Source organism: Propithecus coquereli, unplaced genomic scaffold, assembly GCF_000956105.1.
Source record: "Propithecus coquereli isolate 6110/MARCELLA unplaced genomic scaffold, Pcoq_1.0 Scaffold341, whole genome shotgun sequence".
NCBI classification, from domain to species: domain Eukaryota; kingdom Metazoa; phylum Chordata; class Mammalia; order Primates; family Indriidae; genus Propithecus; species Propithecus coquereli.
The window spans coordinates 1,825,958-1,844,151 of record NW_012149075.1 but is presented as its reverse complement, the minus strand read 5'-3'; the positions used below and the strand labels follow the sequence as shown (position 1 = coordinate 1,844,151).

General features: G+C 48.9%; 1 protein-coding gene across 1 annotated transcript in view; it reads left to right on the top strand.

Moving 5' to 3' along the window:
* Positions 1-6,195, top strand: part of E2F2 (E2F transcription factor 2) — a 19,568-nt gene extending 13,373 nt beyond the window's left edge. Inside the window, exon 7 of the mRNA XM_012650927.1 lies at positions 5,900-6,195. Coding sequence (XP_012506381.1) covers positions 5,900-6,195 — 296 coding nt within the window. The remainder of the gene's footprint in view (positions 1-5,899) is intronic.
* The last annotated feature ends 11,999 nt before the right edge of the window (positions 6,196-18,194 follow it).

Below are 18,194 nucleotides of genomic sequence, written 5' to 3'. Positions count from 1 at the left end.
TCTCCCAGCTGGGAGGCAGCAGAGCTGTGTCTCGAACCTTGGTCTACACGCTCCTAGCCCAGTGCTCTCTCCACAGGGCACCGAACAAATCAAGGAAGGGCTCCTGGCTGGGCGGTGGTTGGTGCAGCTCAAAGCTGGCCACACCCGACAGGAAGCGGTGCGGGGGACCTGCCAGGGAGCCAAGAGGCAGAAGCCCTTGAGAGCTTCCCAAGGAGGGTAGGAGTCTGGAAGGAGAGAAATGGAAGCCTGTAAAGGCGCCTCCTCCAGAAGGGTTTTTGCCCTTTGCTGGGATCACACGTCAGGTTAGCCTGGCAGGATTCTTCAAGGCCGGGTAGGCCCGTGTTCCACTTTTTGTTTTCTTAGCAGCAGAATTGCTTTAAGTAGAACCCTGGCGTCTGAACAAAGGCAGAGCTGATATAACTGGTCGGATGGAAGAGGCTTGGTGGGGGGTTCTGCAGAACACAGGCTGGATTCCATTTCTTTAACTGAAAGTTGACAAACGATTGCCCACAGGCCAAATCGGACCTGTTTTTATATGGCCCATGAGCTAAGAATGGTTTTTACATTTTTAAAGAGTTATTCAGGGAAAGAAAAAGAAGGCAACTATGTGACAGAGACCACAAATGTCCCCTAAAGCCTAAAACACTGTCCAGCCCTTTACAGAACCTTGCTGACCCCTAATCTCATGCAATCCTTCTTTTACACATGAATAAACTGAGGCCCAGAGAGGGCAAGTGGCTTCCCTAAGGTCACACAGCAAGTTGATGGCAGGGCTGGGACGAGAGCCCAGACTCCCATCTCTTTTCTAAGTGACTTCTGTGTCTTTTGGCTTCATCCAGAGACCAGCGCTTCTCCCATGCCAGCCATCTGTCCCTCTGGGCACCTCCCTGGTGCCTATCTCCCATCCCAGACCTGTGCCCCACCCTTTGCCCCTCCTCCTGCTGCTCTGCCTCCTCACTGAGCTGTCAACATGTGCACAGCTCTCCAAAGTTAGAACCACTTTTACTTCAGCCGTCCTGTCCTCTGAGACCTTGGGCGGAGGCGGCCGACCCAAAGCGAAAGCAAGGGCGAAGTTTTTACTTCAGTTCTGCAGATCAGAGCCTGAGGCCCAGAGACGAGTAGAGGCTCGCAGAGCAGTCGGTGGGGCCAGCCCAGAAGCCAGCTCTGTGCCATGGCTGCCCCCTCCACGCTTGCCAAGTGGCCTCACAGTGTCGTCCCTGCTGAAGGGTGGAGGGGAAAGTTTTCCTGAAAGTGTACACACACGTTCCATGTTCTGGCCTGAGGTAGAGTCATTCTGAGGTCTGAGTGCCAGAGGCCAGGCCCGCAGAGGAGGCCACTGCAGTCTTGGGACCTGGGTCCTGGCATCACCAGGGGAATTGCTAACCCTCTGCGGCCTTAGTTTGCTTCATCTGTAATGGAAGGGGTTTGAACAAGCATCGCCTCTAACGTCCCTCTAGGCTCTGACATTCTGAGGTAGCTGATGGCACAGGATTTGAAGTTGGGAGACTTGGGTTCAAGCCTGTACCTCACCTCTTAGTGACTTGGTGACTGTGGACAAGTCACTTTGACCTCTCTGAGCCTCAGGTCCCACATCTCTAAAATGGGGACACTTAAGATTTCCCCATGAATGTTGAGTGTGTTACAGGAGCTGATACAGCATGAACGTAATTTTTTTTTTAAAAAGCTTATATGACGTGAGCGTCTGCAGTGCCAGACACAGTGTGGTTTTGGAAATACAAAAACTGTAGGCCGGGCGCGGGGGCTCACGCCTGTAAACCCAGCACTCTGGGAGGCCGAGGCGGATGGATCGCTCAAGGTCGGGAGTTCGAGACCAGCCTGAGCAAGAGCGAGACCCTGTCTCTACTAAAAAATAGAAAGAAATTAATCTGGACAACTAAAAATATATAGAGAAATTAGCTGGGCATGGTGGCGCATGCCTGTAGTCCCAGCTACTCGGGAGGCTGAGGCAGAAGGATCACTTGAGCCCAGGAGTTTGAGGTTGCTGTGAGCTAGGGCTGGCGCCACGGCACTCACTCTAGCCCGGGCAACACAGTGAGACTCTGCCTCAAAAAAAAAGAAAAAAAAAACAAAAGGTGATTCTATTCTGGACGTGATCGCCAGCAGGAGAGAGACCTGTAGTGGTGATTTTCACGTGTGTTTTAACAGTCACAGCTTCCGGCAACTCAGCGAGGTGGATCCTTTTCTCTCATGAGAAAACTGAGGCACCAGGTCCTACAGCGGGTGAGAGGTGGGGCCGGGCTCTGAGCCCACGTCCTCTTTGCTCCCACGCCGGCTCTCTTATTGTAACAGCAGCAGCGTGCCAAACAAACATTAGTTTATTTTTCATTCAAATGTGTTTAATTGACTTCTTTTGGCCTCAGTTTCCTCATCTGCAAATAAGGGTAACAGCATTGTCTCCCTCAGGGCTGCTTGAGTATCCGAGGAGGATGAACGTGCCTCCCCTTGGCAGCAGGGCCTCCCCCGCCCCACTCTGGCCCGTGGTAAATGGGGGCAGTTCATGTCATTAGCAAGGGCAGCAGCAGACCCAGCAGGGTTTCTTGACGTGCACTTACCATGTAATCCTCGCAACAGCCCTTTGAGGTAGGCACAGTTATCATCTTCCTTTCAGAGGTGAGGAAATGGAGACACATAAACATGAAGTCACTTGCCCGCGGTTTCACAGCCAGTCTGATCAAGCAGTTACACGGCCCGCAGTCCATCAGGCAGTCTAGCATACCCTGCCCGGCTGGATTTTCAAAACAGTGCTTGAGCCCAGCACGATGGTGTGTGGCCGCAGTCCCAGCTACTCGGGAGGCTGAGGCAGGGGGATCTCTTGAGCCCCGGAGTTCGAGGCTGCAGTGAGCTATGGTGACACCACTGCACTCCATCCTGGGTGACATAGTAAGAGCCTGTCTCTCCAAAAAAAGAAAAACTACAAAAACCACACATACAACAAAAAAAGGCAAAACAATTCTTGATTGGGGTTTAGGGGATGACTCAAATGGTGGCATTCTGAGCATCAGGACATATTTGGCAGGCGATTTCTGGTGGCCCATTCCACGTGCCTGTGTAGGAAAATCACCGTCTTACCTCTAAGTGGAAATGAGCTTGCAGTGCAGAAGAATGGCTGGTGACCAGTGTGGCTGGGAAGGTTGAGGGTGAGCTGTGGGAGGAAGGTGGGAGAGGGATAGAAGATAAGCCGGTGGGGCCTTCTCAGCCCTGGTCGGACCTGGATTTTATTCTAAGCCAATGGGAAGACATGAAGGTTTTTCAGCTGGAGCACAGACTGCAAGGGGTGACAGTCAAAGCAAAGTGGCAGGTGAGGAGGCTCCTGCAGTGATCCAGGTGAGGGTGGACGGGGCTAGGACCAGGATCGCAACAGTGGAACCCGAGAAAAATGGGCAGCCTGGAGAATTTATTTGGTTGTGGAGATGACCAGATTTGCTCCTGGATTGGATGCTGGGTTGGATGCAGGGGAAATGGCAGAATTATGGATGATTCTTGGGCCTTTGGGCTTAGGCACCTGAGTGGGTGGTAGTTCATTAACTGCAATGGAGAAAGACTAGGGGAGGCATGGGTTTACGGAAGACAAGGATTTTGGTTTTGATGTGCTGAGTTCTGACCTACCTTAGCCATCCAGGTACAGATGTTGCAGGACAGGAGCTCACGTGTGAGGGCCATGCCAGAGGCGTCCACTTGGGAGCAGCATGTCTGGGGAGGGATTTAAAATCATGGGGCCAGCTGAGATCACCTGGGGAGGAGTGCAGCCAGAGGAGAGAAGCGTCTGAGAATGGAGCCCGGGGGCCATCAGGGCTTAGAAGCTGGGAAGAGGAGGGGGACCAGTAAAGGAGACCAAGGAGAAGCAGCCAGGTAAGAGGAAAACCAGGAGAATCTGCATCTGAAGCCAAGTGAAAAAGGCATTTCAAGAAGAAGGGCATGAAAAACTGCATCACGTGCTGCTGAAAGATCAAATAAGATGAGGCCAGAGAACTGAGCATTGGATGTAGCAGCATGGAGATCACTGGGTCAGTGGCATGGTAGGGACAGACGCCAGGCTGGAGGGGGTTGAAGAGCGGGTAGTAATGGGGAGGTAGAGGGCAAGCACAGGCAGCTCCGAAGAAAGTTCACTATGAAAGGAGCAGTAAAATGCGCCGGTAATTGGAGAGGGTCAGGAGGTCAGGTATACTTTTTTTAATTGTGGTAAAGTACACATAACACATAATTTACCATCTTAACTCTTTTTAAGTATATAGTTCAGTGGTATTAACTACATTCATAATGTGCACACTATCACCAGCCTCCATCTCCAGAACTCTTTTCATCTTGTAAAACTGAAACTCTGTCCCCATGAAACACTAACTCCTCACTCCCCTCCCCCGCAGCCCCTGGCAAGCACCGTTCCACTTCCTGTCTCTGTGATTTTGACTATTCTAAGTATCTTGTAAAAATGGAATCATACAGTATTTGTCTTTTTGTGTCTGGCTTATTTCACTTAGCAGAGATTCATGCATATTGTAGCATGTGTTAGGATTTGCTTCCTTTTTAAGGCCGAATAATATTCCACTTAAGGATATAGCACATTTTGCTTATCCATTCATCTGTCAATGGATGCCTGGGTTGCTTCCATGTTTTAGCCACTGTGAATAATGCTGCTATGAAACATGGATGTGCACATATCTCTTTGAGACCTTGCTTTCCATTCTTTTAAGTAAAACGCCCAGAAGTAGAATTGCTGTATCATATGGTAATTCTATTTTTAATCTTTTGATGAATTGCCATATTTTTTTCATAGTGGCTGTACCACTTTACGTTCCTGGCAACGGTGCATGAGGTTTCCAGTTTCTCTACGTCCTTGCTAACACTTGTTATTTTCTGGTTTTTTGGTAGTAGCATCCTAATGGGTGTGAGATGATATCTCGTTGTAGTTTTGATTTGCATTTCCCTAATGATTAGCAATGTTGAGCATTTTTTCATGTGCTTGTTGGCCATTTGTTTATTTTCTTTGGAGAAATGTCTATTCAAGTCGTTTGCCCATTTTTTAATCTGGTAGTTTGTTTTTTTGTTGTTGAATTTTAGGAGTTCTCTATAATATCTGGATATTAGTCCCTTATCAGAGATGTGATTTACAAATATTTTCTCCCATCCTGTGGGTTCCTTTTACTCGTTGATATTGTTTTTTGATGTATAAAATTTTAAATTTTTCATAAAGTCCAATTTGTCTCTTTTTCTTTTGTTATTTATGCCTTTTGTGTCATATCCAAGAACTCCTTGCCAAATCTAACATCATGAAGCTTTTGCTCTATGTTTTCTTCTAAGAGATTTGTAGTTTTAGGCCTTACATTTAGGTCTTTGATCCATTTTGAATTAATGTTTATGTATGGTCTTAGATAAGGGTCCAGCTTCATTCTTCGGCATGTGGATGTCCAGTTTTCCTGCACCATTTGTTGAAAGGACTGTCCTTTAGGGGAGGATGCTTTTTAAAGATACGGGTTATTAGCATATGTCTGTGTGTTGATGACAAAGATCTAGTAGAGTGAGAGAAATGGATGATACAGGAAAAAGAGGAAACTACTTGAGGGGCAAGGGCCTTGAAGGTGACAGGAGGTAGGGGTGGGTGTAGAAGCTGGAGGTGGATTTTGAGAGCGGGGCATCTACCCACTGTAAGAGGAAAGGCGTGAGGGCAGAGAGTGGGAGGATGAGGGAGGTTGCTGGAGTTGGTGCTGGGAAAGGGAGGTGTCCCTGTGCCGTTGTGTGGGACAGGCTGAGGAGAGAGGGGAAGGGCGCACAGTTGTCTGGAGAACTGGAAGTCTGTCCTTGGAAGTTGCGCTGAGGCCCAACTTTAGCTCCAGAGGGGTTTGGGCTCCAGGGCCAGGCATGACCCTTGTCTATTTGTTTCCAGTGCCAGAGCTGACTCCCCAGCAGGTCCCGCCGCCGCCACTACCACCACCACCACCGCTGCCACCACCGCCGTCCCTTGTCCCCTTGGAGGCCACTGACAGCATGCTGGAGCTGCCACACCCACTCCTGCAGCAGACTGAGGACCAGTTCCTGTCCCCGACCATGACATGCAGCTCCCCTCTGATCAGCTTCTCCCCGCCCTTGGACCAGGATGACTACCTGTGGGGCCTGGATGGGGGCGAGGGCATCAGCGACCTCTTTGACGCCTACGACCTTGGGGACCTATTGATTAACTGAGTTAATCAACCCCTAGCAGCCCCGCCCCTGTCTCTACCTCCTCAGACAGACTGGCGGGCCCTCTGCCCGCTCAGGGACATTGGACACCAGGTGCTGTCCTCAGGGCATGGGGTCTCCTCTCCTCTCCCGACTCCCTCTTGACAGCAGCTGTCTGGGGGGAGGTGGAAGATACAGTGAGGAGCGTATCAGGGTTCGGGTCCTGTCCTTCCCAAAGGAAGCTGGGCCGGGGAAGGCCCCTCCAGTCTTCTGACCTCTTAGTGAAGGAAGGACGGCAGGTGAGGTGACCAGGTCCAGGAAAAGGTCCTGCTACCTCCTTTTGAGGGGTAATTAGGACCCTTGACTTACCAAGAAGCACTTAATACCTTTGTATTTATTTTAGATTGAGTTTTGTTTGTCCTCCCTGAGTTTTAGCAGGGAGATTGTTCTAGTTTTTACCGAGACTTGTCCTCCGGCCCATGGGCACCTGTCACTGTCGTCATCCCAGGGCCTCCCCCGTCAGCCTGCCTGATGCTAACTATTAATAATTGCACTTAGGACTCCTGATTCGAGTAAGCGGCGGCTGCGGGCCCTCTGCCCTCTCCCCTGCTCTCGGCTGACGTCGCCAGCTGAGGCGCCAGCCTTCTCCCTGGTCTCCTCTGTCCAGAGGTGGTTCCAGGGAACCATCCCAGGGCAGGCGGCTTTGAGGCTCCTGTGGAATTTCTTACCTCTCCCTCGCCTTGGAACGTAAAAGTGATCCTCCAGGCAAGGGCAGAGAGGAGGTCCTGAGGAAACCAGGCGGGAATGTGGAGGGAGCTGCCGCGGCTGCCGCAGCACTTTTCCTCAGAACTTTTGCCTCGCCCTGGCCCAGGGCCCGTTTTACACCGAGGACCTGGAGGCAGAGGCAGCTCCGTCACAGGGAAGGGTGAGATTAAAACCAGAAACTGCCGAGAGCCTCCCCCTGTGGTTGCTGGTATCATTCCCCGCTTCCCTGGGAGGATTTTTTGGCCGTGTTCGTTGAAGGGGATGATGCTTTAAGGACCTCCCCTTGCCCCCCGGCTCTCGCTCAGACCCCAAGGACAGAGGTGACCAGGGCTTGGTGGCATGTTTGCTGCTTGTCACTAGAATGCTGAAGGGGTGACAGCGAGGGGTCTTTGTGGCAGACAGCCCTTGGCAGCTAATGGGGAGATGGGCTCATGCCAGGCCTGGGGTCCTGAGACGGTCTTTCGGCTTCACCCTGTCCCCCCGAGTCCTCAGCATCCCACGTTGTCCCTGCACCCCAGCAGGGGCAGGGATCGGCTCTTCTCCCACCCAGCCTGGGCTGGGGGTGCTCTAGGCTGAACCAACACTGTGCCTTCCGGGGGGAGGCAGCAGAGTGGCGGTCTGAGAGGCCACCCACCCACCCTCAGGGAGCTAGGGTTCTTCAGGGGCTCAGCTGGGTAGCACTTTTTTTTTTAAAGTTTGTAGCATTAAGCTGGCTTTGTTGGGTTGCTCCTGAGCTGACTGGTGTCTGAAGTTTGTGGGGTGGGCTTGTTTGGGGTGGGGCCCAATGTGAGCTAATGCCCATCTGGGGATATCTGCTGACCTTCCTGGGCTCCCAGGTTAGCCCCCTCCCAGGAACAGTCAGCAGGTCACAGCGGCCCCCACTCTATAAACAGGTAGCCCTGTTTTTGTATACTTTGCAGAAATGCCTTTGGTGTCCCCTTCCCAAATAGTCACAGGGGCCTCATTAGAAGCCCATGTTGAAGTCCTGGGACCACCTTGGTCCTTGGGTGGGGCCTGGGGGTTCTGCCTGGGATCTTGCTTGGGCGAGTGGGTCTGGAGACGGCATTGCTGTTCTGAGGTCTCCTCTGGGCTGCCATTTAGCCACGTACCATCTTTGAAGACGGAGATGTTTGACTCCCAAACCTTGGGCTCTGTCTGGAACTTTCTCCTAGAACTAGATTCCAGAAAAGGGAGAAGAGGCCTGCAGGACCCATCGGGGATGAGTTTAACACTGGTGTCTGGCTGGAATTCAAGCGCATTCCTCAAATGCCCATCCACGGGGCTGGACAGAGGGGCTGCCCTCAGGCCCAAGGCCTATGTCCTGAGCAGCCGCCCCCGCCCGCTCCTGTGCTGTCCCTTCCACACCCGGCCTAGCCAAGGGGCTGGCCCTGCCAGGCTAAGCCTCAGGCTTGGTGTGGGAAACAAGCTCGTGCCTCTTGTCAGTGACTATTGAAACTTCCCCAGTTCCATAGAGTGTTTTCAGGATGCCATTTTGGGTAGTATTTCCTTTAGGGGCTGGGTAAGCTTTAAAACTAGAAGACTAGTTTTAATTTTCTGCCAGGAAATTTCCCAGCCCCACCAGCAGCCCCTGATTCACCTGTGTCCCCAGGGACATCAAAAGCTCAGGGGGGTCCAGGGAACCCAGTAGCATTAAGTTGTTCAGTAGAGTTGGAAATTCAGAGATTTCCTAACCCCAGGGACATGTTCCCAAGTCCCCTCCCATTAAAGGTGTTAGAACAGTGGACCAGAGTAATGTCCCTTTTCCATAGTAATGCAGTCGGTCGGGTAGTGTGGCTGAAGGAAAGAAGAGGGACATGGTGAAGCTCATAAAACAGGCTTTAGGATGGTTCTGACTTTGTTTTCCCTCCCCAGTGTTCTCAGCCTCAGTTCTGCACAGTGTTTAGAGTTTTAGTGAAAGATTTGGGTGGGTGCTCTAGCATCTGAGTGCTGTGTGGCTTAGCGTATTTGAAGTGAAAACCTTTTGGGGTTGTTTGGAAGCAGCTTGCTGGTCCTTGTCATGGTATCCTGAGGTCCCTACCTCATCCTGGGACCCCGTTCTCCCATGAGAACCCTCAGTGGCCATGGTGGCCACAAGCTCAGCCAGGCTGCTGGCTCCAGGGTGAGATGAAGGCTTGCATATATGGTACGTTTGTCTGGAGGGTGAGCTGGGCCAGAGGGAACCTGGTCCCTGTGCTGGGACTCTGTATGGGTCATTTTCCTCCGGCCTGGTCTTGCCCTGGTCCTGCCTTGCTGAGCACCATGTAAGCCTCCTTGTGTTGTGATAATTGGGCATTAAACCGTAACTCTAGGTGTCTTTGTTGTGCTTTCTGAAGCTCATTCCCAACTGTAGTTCTGGTCCCCCCAGGCTGAGGGCCAGGGGCTGTCCTGGCCAATGCCAGGAATACATGTTTGCCCAGCTGACTGCCCCCCAGAAACAACCTTCTTTCCCCACACTGGCTAATTACCATGCCTGAAATCTCACCATTAAGGCACTGAAACATTAGCAGCACTCAGATCTAAAAGGTGATCTGCCTCCATCACCTCTCACCTGGACAAAACTCACATGATCATCTTAATAGGTAAAGAAAAAATATTTGAGAAAATTCAACACTCCTTCATGATTAAAAAAAAAAAAAAACCCAAGAAACTAGGAATAGAAAGTAATTTCCTCAACCTGATACAGAGCATCTATGAGAAACCTACCATTAGTGTCCTAGCTAAGGGTGAAATACTGAATGCATCCCCACCCACCGCACCCCAAGATCAGAAACACAACAAGGATGTCCATTCCCTCCATTTCTATTCAACTTTGTACTGGAGGTTCTTGTTGGGACGATTAGGCAAGAAAATGAAAAAAAAAAGGCATTCAGCTCAATAGGAAGAAGTAAAATATCTCTACTTGCAGATAACATGATCTTGTATATAGAAGACCCTAAGGAGTTCATTAAAAATATAAATATTTAAAATAGAGTTCTAATAAAGGGTTGTAGGACACAAGATCAATATACAAAAATCAGTTGTATTTCTATAGACTAGCAATGAACAACCCAAAAAATGAAATTAAGGAAAAATGTCATTTATAATAGCATCAAAAGCAATAAAAGCCAGGCATGGTGGCATGCACCTGTTGTCCCAGCCACTCAGGAAGCTGAGGCAGGAGGATTGCTTGAGTCCAGGAGTTTTGAGTCCAACCTAGGCAACATAGTGAGACCCCATCTCTAAAAATAATAGTAATAAAAAATAGTAAAATAGGAATCCATTTAACAAAAGTGCAGAACTCAAAACTACAAAGTATTGTTGAAAGAAATTAAAGAATATCTAAGTAAATGGAAAGACAGCTCATGTTCATGGATTGCAAGACTTACTATTGTTAAAATGGCAATATTCCCCAAGTTGATTTTACAGATTCAACGTGGTCCTATCAAAATTCCAGCTGGCTTCTTTGCAGAAATCAGCAAGCTGATCTTAAGATTCATGTGGAAATTCAAGGGACTCAGACCAGCCAAAATAATCTCGAAAAAGAAAAAACAAAGAGGACTTCCTGATTTCAAAACTTATAACAAAGCTACCGTAGTCAAGATAAGCATAAGGATAGACATAGATCAATGGGATAGTATTGAGAGTCCAGAAATAAGTCCTCATTCATGGTCAATTGATTTTAGACAAGAGTGCCAAGACAACTCAATTGGGAAAGAATAGTCTCGATAATAAATGGTGCTGGGACAACTGGATGTCCACATGCAAAAGAATGAAATTGGACCCCTAACTCGTACCATACATGAAATTTAACTCGAAATGGATCAAAGACCTAAATATATGAGATAAAACTATAAGACTTTTAGAAAAACAAAGCAAGGCATAAATCTTTGTGACCTTGGATTAGGCAACAGTTTCTTAAATTTGACACCAGAAGCATAGGCAACAAAAGAAAAAAATAGATAAATTGGACTTCATCAAAATTAAAAACTTTTTTTGCAAAAGACATCATCAAGCAAAGTGAAAAGACAACCTACAGAATGGGAGAAAATATTTGCAAATCATATACCAAATTAGAGACTTGTGTCCAGAATATAAAATGAACTCATACAACTCAATGGTAAAAGGAAGCCAGGCATGGTGGCTCCAGTAGTCCCAGCTACTCAGGAGGCTGAGGCGGGAGGATTGCTTGAGCTCAGGAGTTTGAGGCCCCATGAGCTATGATGATGCCACTGCACTCTAGCGTGGGTGACAGAGTGAGACACCATCTCTAAAAAATAAAAATAAAATAATTTTAAAAATTTTAATCAAAAAGATAAATAGTCCAATTTAAACATGAATAGAGGATCTGAATAGATATTTCTCCAAAAAAAGATATACAAATGGCCAATAAGCATGTGAAAAGAGTCACTCCTACAAATCGACATCGTATTGGAGATCCCGGGCAAAGCAATAAGACAAGACAGAGAAAAAAGCCCAGGTCTGTCTACCCAAAACCTATGCAATTAAGTCCCGTGCTGTCCTGAACAAGGGTCACTTATTTATCAGACATTTATTGAGCATCTACTCTGTGCCACAGTGGGGCCATAACTACCGCTCCTTCCCTGTCAAGAATGTTTACCTGCCTTGAGAATTTGCTTCGTCTTCTCCTTGGATGGCCAACGTCTGGCAGGTGGGTGTCTGCAGCAGAACTCTTGAGGTGCCTGAAGGTCTGGGTTGCAGCAGGGAAAGGAGACCAGACCTCTCTGCGAGTTCTAAATGGGAGTTTCTAAGGGCTCAGCAGTGTGACAGTGCTTTTCAATTATGTGTTTTAAGATATTTAGTTTGCCTCTTGATCCTCCCATCGATCCTGGGAGAGATAACAGGTAATGAAACTGAACTTTGGCAAGTTTAAGATAAGATACTGACAACCATAAAAAGAACGGAAAGGGCTCTTCACTCAGTCCTTTCACAAACATTTTTTGAGCACGTGCTGTGTGCCTGCATCTGCTAGGTGCTGCGGAAACCATGGCCCCTGACTTCATGGAGCCAGTTCTAATTCAGATCACGTGGTTTACAGATTTTGAACATTCACTTAAACAAGCACTGCTGAGTCTCTATGTGCTAGGTTGGTGGATCGCAAACTTCGGTGTTCACCAGAATTACCTGGAGGGCTTGTTGAAGTACCGATTCCTGGGCTCCTCTGCCCCAGGGTTTCTGATTCTGTAGGTCAGGCGGGAGACCTGAGAATGTGCATTTTTAACAAGCTCCAGGGTGACGCTGAGGCTGCTGGTCAGGAGGGCCCCACTGTAAGAACCACTGCACTAGACAACGTGCCCACACTGGGATTCAGACATTACTGGATGTAAAAAAGAAAGAAAACTGTCCCTATTCCTGAGGCTCTCATAGCCCAGTAGGTTTTCACAGCCATTCACTCACTCACTCCTGTATTTGCTTCAACAAATTAGGGCCTTGTGAGCATAACATCATTTAGTTTCCAGGAAAGCCCTATGAAGTGGGTCTTGTTATTAGCCCCATGTTTACAAATGAGGAAAGAGACTCAGAGAGGTTAGGTCATGTGCACAAAGTCACACAGTATGTGATGGAGCCTAGGCTGTGGGTCCCCAAGAGACCCTACTCTTAACCTCTAGTCAAACCGCATGTAAATAAATCATCTAATAACGTGTTAGAAATGCTACCATCGAGGACGAAGAGTGCTTTGGAGCTCAGGCGGACCCCATCGGAGGAAGAATGGACTTAGGTCACGTTGGGGACGGGACATGAAGGAGACGTTTGTCAAAGGAAACAGGGGGAGAAGGCTGCGCAGCAGGCAGAGGGAACCATTCTGGAAAAGGCCAGGTGGCTCTATGGTTAAAATATGTAGATTAGAGCATCCCAGTGAATCCCAACTCCCTGGTTCCCAGGCTTGTACCAGTCCTCGAGTCACCACAGCAGAGTGACCAGTGTATCTGTCGGCTGGTGGCTATGTTGACGCAATCAAGGCCACACACCCCCCTCCTGGAGTGTGTGGTTCCTCCATCTAAGGGATCCCTGACCACCTTAAGGGTGTTTGCCTGGTCACCGGTGGGGCACCTCAGCTGGGGCAGGTTATTTTCCCAGCGTGGAGACCACTGCCCTCTGGTGGCCACTCTGCCAAATGCAGAAGTTGGGAAAAGAGCTACCCTTTATTGAGACCTTATTAAGGACCAGGTTTTAGTCTAAGTCTTTCAAAAACCTTATAGAATAGGCATTACTATCCCCAGTGAGGCTCAGAGAGGTGAATTTGCTTGTCTGATGTCACACAGCCCGGTAAGTGGTGGACAGGGCAGGACAAGGGTGAGCAAGCCACGTGCTTCACGTGTGTCACCCAGGCTCCACCCTGGTCATGAAACTCCACAGCCCATGCTCTTGACCTCCATGTGGTCCAGTCTCCTAATTGGCATTATGGGGGCTCCGTGCTGACCTTAGACGTTTCCTGTGTGCATACAGTGCCAGATGCTGAGAAAACAAAGACATAGTAGTCCTTTGCCCACGAAGAGTGTGAATGGTGGTCCCTCAGATGTAAGCTGCGAGAAGATATTTGGCTTCAGGAGCAGCAAAGGAAGCACGATTTTTGTGTGTGTATTAGTGTCCTAAGGCGAAGCCTGCAGGCAGTGTCCTGGCCACAAGGAGTCTTCTTCCCAGGCAACTTGTCCCCTGAGGCAAGCCAGCAACCCGCACCCCGACCCCACCTCCACCACTAAGCTGTACTTTCAGGCCCCTAGGCCAAGCCTGGTCCCATCATTTCTCTGCTTGCACAAATCTTCCCCATGGTCCCAGCCCCTTCAGGACCAGCGCTTTCTCTCTAGCTCCGTAACCCTGGCAGTGGCACCCAGCAGGCTCCTTGCAGGTGCTGGAGAAGCATTTGATGGATAAATGGTCGTGAACTTGCAATATAGTTGATCTGCTGTCTCTTGTAACATGACTGTTACTGTGCTGTGTGGTCACAGCTATAAAGGACAATGCTCACCAATGTGAAGGTCATGGACGTTCCTTTGACCCAGACATGCCCAGCTTGGCTATTTTAGCTCTTCTCGTGTTGCCAGCTTTTGTTCCAGGGTTCAAGTCAGTAGTTTCCCCTCAAACCAATTCACAAGTTTTTATTGAGCACCTATTAGAAAGGTAAAACACAGAGAGAGGAAAATTATAGAGACAGAGCTTCATGCATCTTATTAAACACCTGCAGGTGCATGGAACTGTCCTAAGCTTGTTACTCCTCACATCACGCCAATGGGATGGGGAGGATCGACTCTTTTATAGAATATAAAGCAGCTTGGAGAGAGCTAGGGATATATCCAAAGTTACGCGGCAAGAGGCAAAGCCGAGATTTGAACCTAGATCTAATCTGACGACAACACCTCAACTTCTGTGCCTGTGGTCCTCAAAGTGTGGTCCCTAGACCAGCAGGATCACCAGGGTACTTGTTGGAAACTCACATAGCTAGGTCCCATCCCATATCTACTGAATCTGAAATTCTGAATGTTGGGCCCAGAAATCTGCATTTCAATGAGCCCTGCAGGTGATTCAGATGCTCGCTCAAGTGTGACAACCTCTGACCTACTCTGCAGTGGTCCCTCTGGTTCAGGAGCCCACAGCCAGATGGGAATGACCCCCACCCAGCACATACACACATGACTCAGTCAAGACAAATTCCATACTAGTGCCGAAGGAGGGAGCTTCATTCTGGCGGTTCTGAAAAGGTTTCATGGAAGAGGCAACATTTGAACTTGGCCATGATGAATGGAAGGACTTTCAAGATCACAAATAGAAGAAAAGGCCTTTTAGGTAGAGCAGAGGCAAGGAAGCTGAAAAGTGCCGATTCATAAAATGGAGATAGAGGCCAATTCGTGAAAGGCCTTGCCTGCCAGGCTGAGAGGCCTACGCAAAGTCAGTCTTTGACAAATGTAATCATTTTCATTATTTCCTGTCCTAGGAGACCACCCCCAAGCCCCTTTCTTAGGAACTATGGTGGTCACAAGTGTGCAGATAGATTCTTGTATATACCCTTTTGATACAGATATTTTTATGTGCTCACAAAATATCTCTTTAGAAGTTTTTGATTTTTTATGTGTTTGTGGAAGCACAGGGGCCTGTGGGAAGGGCACCAAACTGTTCAGGGCATCAGGGAAGGCTTCCTGAAGGCAGTGATATTTACAGCATCTGAGTCATGAGGACAAAGGAGATGGCCAAGCAAAGAAGCTGGAAGAGCAATGCAGGCAGAAGGAACAGCCTGTGCAAGAGCAGACATGTGGCAATCTGGTGCCCTCAGGAACTGCACGAAGGTTGGTTTTCTTCTCCGGAGCGATGGGATTGGGGAGGCAGAGGGGGCTAGATTGGGAAGTGGCTTGTGACCATGCAAAGGAATGTAGACTTGATCCTAAGGGTGAGGCGCCTCTCTTTGCATACATTTGGTGATCCTCATTTCGACTCCTTCCGGTCTCTGGTCTCATCCCTCCCCATGACAGGAAACATTCTCTACTCTCTGGAGGTGAGCCTAGAAGCCTCCTTCAGAAGGTAGACCATGGAGCAGTGGAAGATGCAGGAACTTTGACATTAGATAAACCTGGATTCTAATTCTGCCCTTGCCACTCACTGGTCATGTGACTTTGGGCATCAGTAAAATGAAAGTAATAACACCTACTTGATCCAGCAAATTTTTACTGCATGCCTACTTTTGGTTTTTATTTGTTTGTTTTTGAGACACGGTCTTGCTCTGTCTCTCCCAGGCTAGAGTGCAATGGTGTCATCATAGCTTACTGCAAATTCCTGGGCTCAAGCCATTCTCCTGCCTCAGCCTCCCCAGTAGCTGGGACTATTGGCATGCACCACCACACCTGGCTAATTTTTCTATTTGTTGTAGAAATGGGGTCTCACTCTTGCTCAGGCTGGTCTGGAACTCCTGGCCTTAAGCAATCCTTCCAGCTCGGCCTCCCAAAGTGCTAGGATTACAGGTGTGAGCTACCACACCCGGCCTGCATACCTACTATTTACCAGATAGTAAATAACTAGCAGTTATTGAGCTAAGACACCCCACGCACTATTGCTAAACCTTTTTCATCCATCACCTCATTTACTCATTTCCGTAACCCTGTGAAGGAAATACCCTCATTCCATTTTACAGATGAGGAAACTGAGACCCATAGAGATTAAGATATCTACCCAAGGTAGATGCCAAAGCCAAGATTCAAACCAAGGCATCCACCTGTAGAGCCTGGGCACAGTAACCTGGTTTCCCGCAAAGCCCTAATCAGAACAAAAAAGCCCCTGTTCTCAAAGACAATCCAATGGAGGGAGAAATCAGTAAACAATAGACAAATCAGAACAGCAGCATGTTAAAAGGTGTTAAGTGTTAGGTAGGAAAAAAATAGAGCACGGTAAGAGTGACTAAGAGTGTGGGATGGGGGTTGGGGGAGGCAGGTGATTGCAGTCTTAAATAGGGTGGTCAGGACAAACCTCACTGAGATGATGACATTTGAGCTAAGAAGAAAAGACAAAAAGCAAAGGAGTTGACCAAGTGGATATCTGGGGGAAGAGCATTCCAGGCAGTGGAAGCAGCCAGTGCAAAGGTCCTGGGGCAGGAGAGTGCTGAGTGTGTTCAAGGAACAGTAAGGAATCAGTGTGACTAGAGCCAAGGCTGGAGAAGAGGGAGAGAGAGGAGATGAGATGAGAGGGAGGCCGATGATGTATGGCCTTCAGGCCATGCAAGGACTGGCTTTTAGTTTGAGTGACAGCCATTAGGGGGTTTTGAGGAATGAAGTGACATGATCTGACCTATACTTTAAAGGATTACTTGCTGCTCCATTGAGAATAGGCTGTAGGGGAGCAGCGGTAGAAGCAGAGAACCCAATTAGGAGGCTCCTGCAGCAATCCAGGCATGAGATGATGGTGGTTGGACCAGGCTGGTAGCAGCAGAATGATGAGTGGTGGTTCTGGATATATTCTGGGGGTAGAGCCAACGGATTTCCTGATGCAGGGTATGAGAGACAGAGAGGAGTCAAGAATGTTGTCCTGAGCACTGGAAAGTGAAAGTTGCCATCAACTGAAGGGAGAATGTGTGTGTGTGTGTGTGTGTGTGTGTGTGTGTGTGTGTGGGTTTGGGGAGGGAAGACAGGAGCTTGGCTTTGGACATGTTAAGTTCAAGATGGCCTGTTAGACCTCTAGGTGGAAGTGTCAAGGATGCAGTTGGACATAGGAGTCTGGAGGTCAGGGGAGAGGGTCCAGGCTGGAGTTACAAGTTTGGGAATCATCAGGATGGAAATGGCATTTAAAGCCACAGGACTGAGTGAGCTCACCAAGGGAGTGAGCGTGGAGTGGCGAGGGCAGGACCAAGTCCTCAGTGTTAAGAAACCAGGAAGAAGAGGAAGAAGCAACAAAGGAGATCAAGAAGGAGCGGCTGGTGAAGGAGGAAGACAATTAAGACAGCGTGGTTTCCCGGGGCCAGGTGAAGAAAGCGCAACCCGGGAGAGCGTGAGGAAGCTGCTGGGCGCCCTGCAGGATGAGGACTGGACACCGACCATTGGTTCAGCAGTGGGACAGTCACTGGTGACCTTGGTGACAGCAGCGTCAGTGGACAGTGGGAGCAAAAGCCTGATCAGAAGGGGTTTAAGAGAACACTGCAGTGCAGGCAGTGACTCCCCCTTTCAACCTCCCTGTCCCCTCCATCGCAGCAGCTGCCTGGGGCCAGGGCCTCCGCCACCGCTGCCCCCGCTGCCATCCTCCTGCTGCTCCTGCTCCCTTGCCATCCACTTCCAGATCATACTGTTCTTTTTCTTGAAACCCTGATGGTTTTGATTTCACCTGGGGAAAAAACCAAACTTCTGCTGCTGTCTCCAGTGACTCCCTGGAGCTGTGCCTCCAGGGCCCCTCGGAACTCACCTCCCGCCCTCCCCACTGCTCCATCCCAGCGGCATCCTGGACTCTCCTCTTGGCACATGACAGTTTGCCAGTGACCCCAAATCAAACACAAGAATCCAATGACCCCGGGGCATGACTGTCCAAGCAGTTGCTCCTGACTCTGTACTTACCGATTGTATGCAGAAATGAAGAGAAGCTCTCTTGAGAGGTTCTATTTAAAAAGCTATGACACTGAGAGTACAGTATTTACATTAGGTACATCAAACACTGGGACCCATACATTCTTCTTCCCGTCTACTGTGATCCAATATAAACATAATCTTACATGATATCAAACACTTACGGATTACTTAAAGATTACCCCAAACCTGGAAATTCAGGGAAAATTTCAGTGTAATTGAATTGTTCAC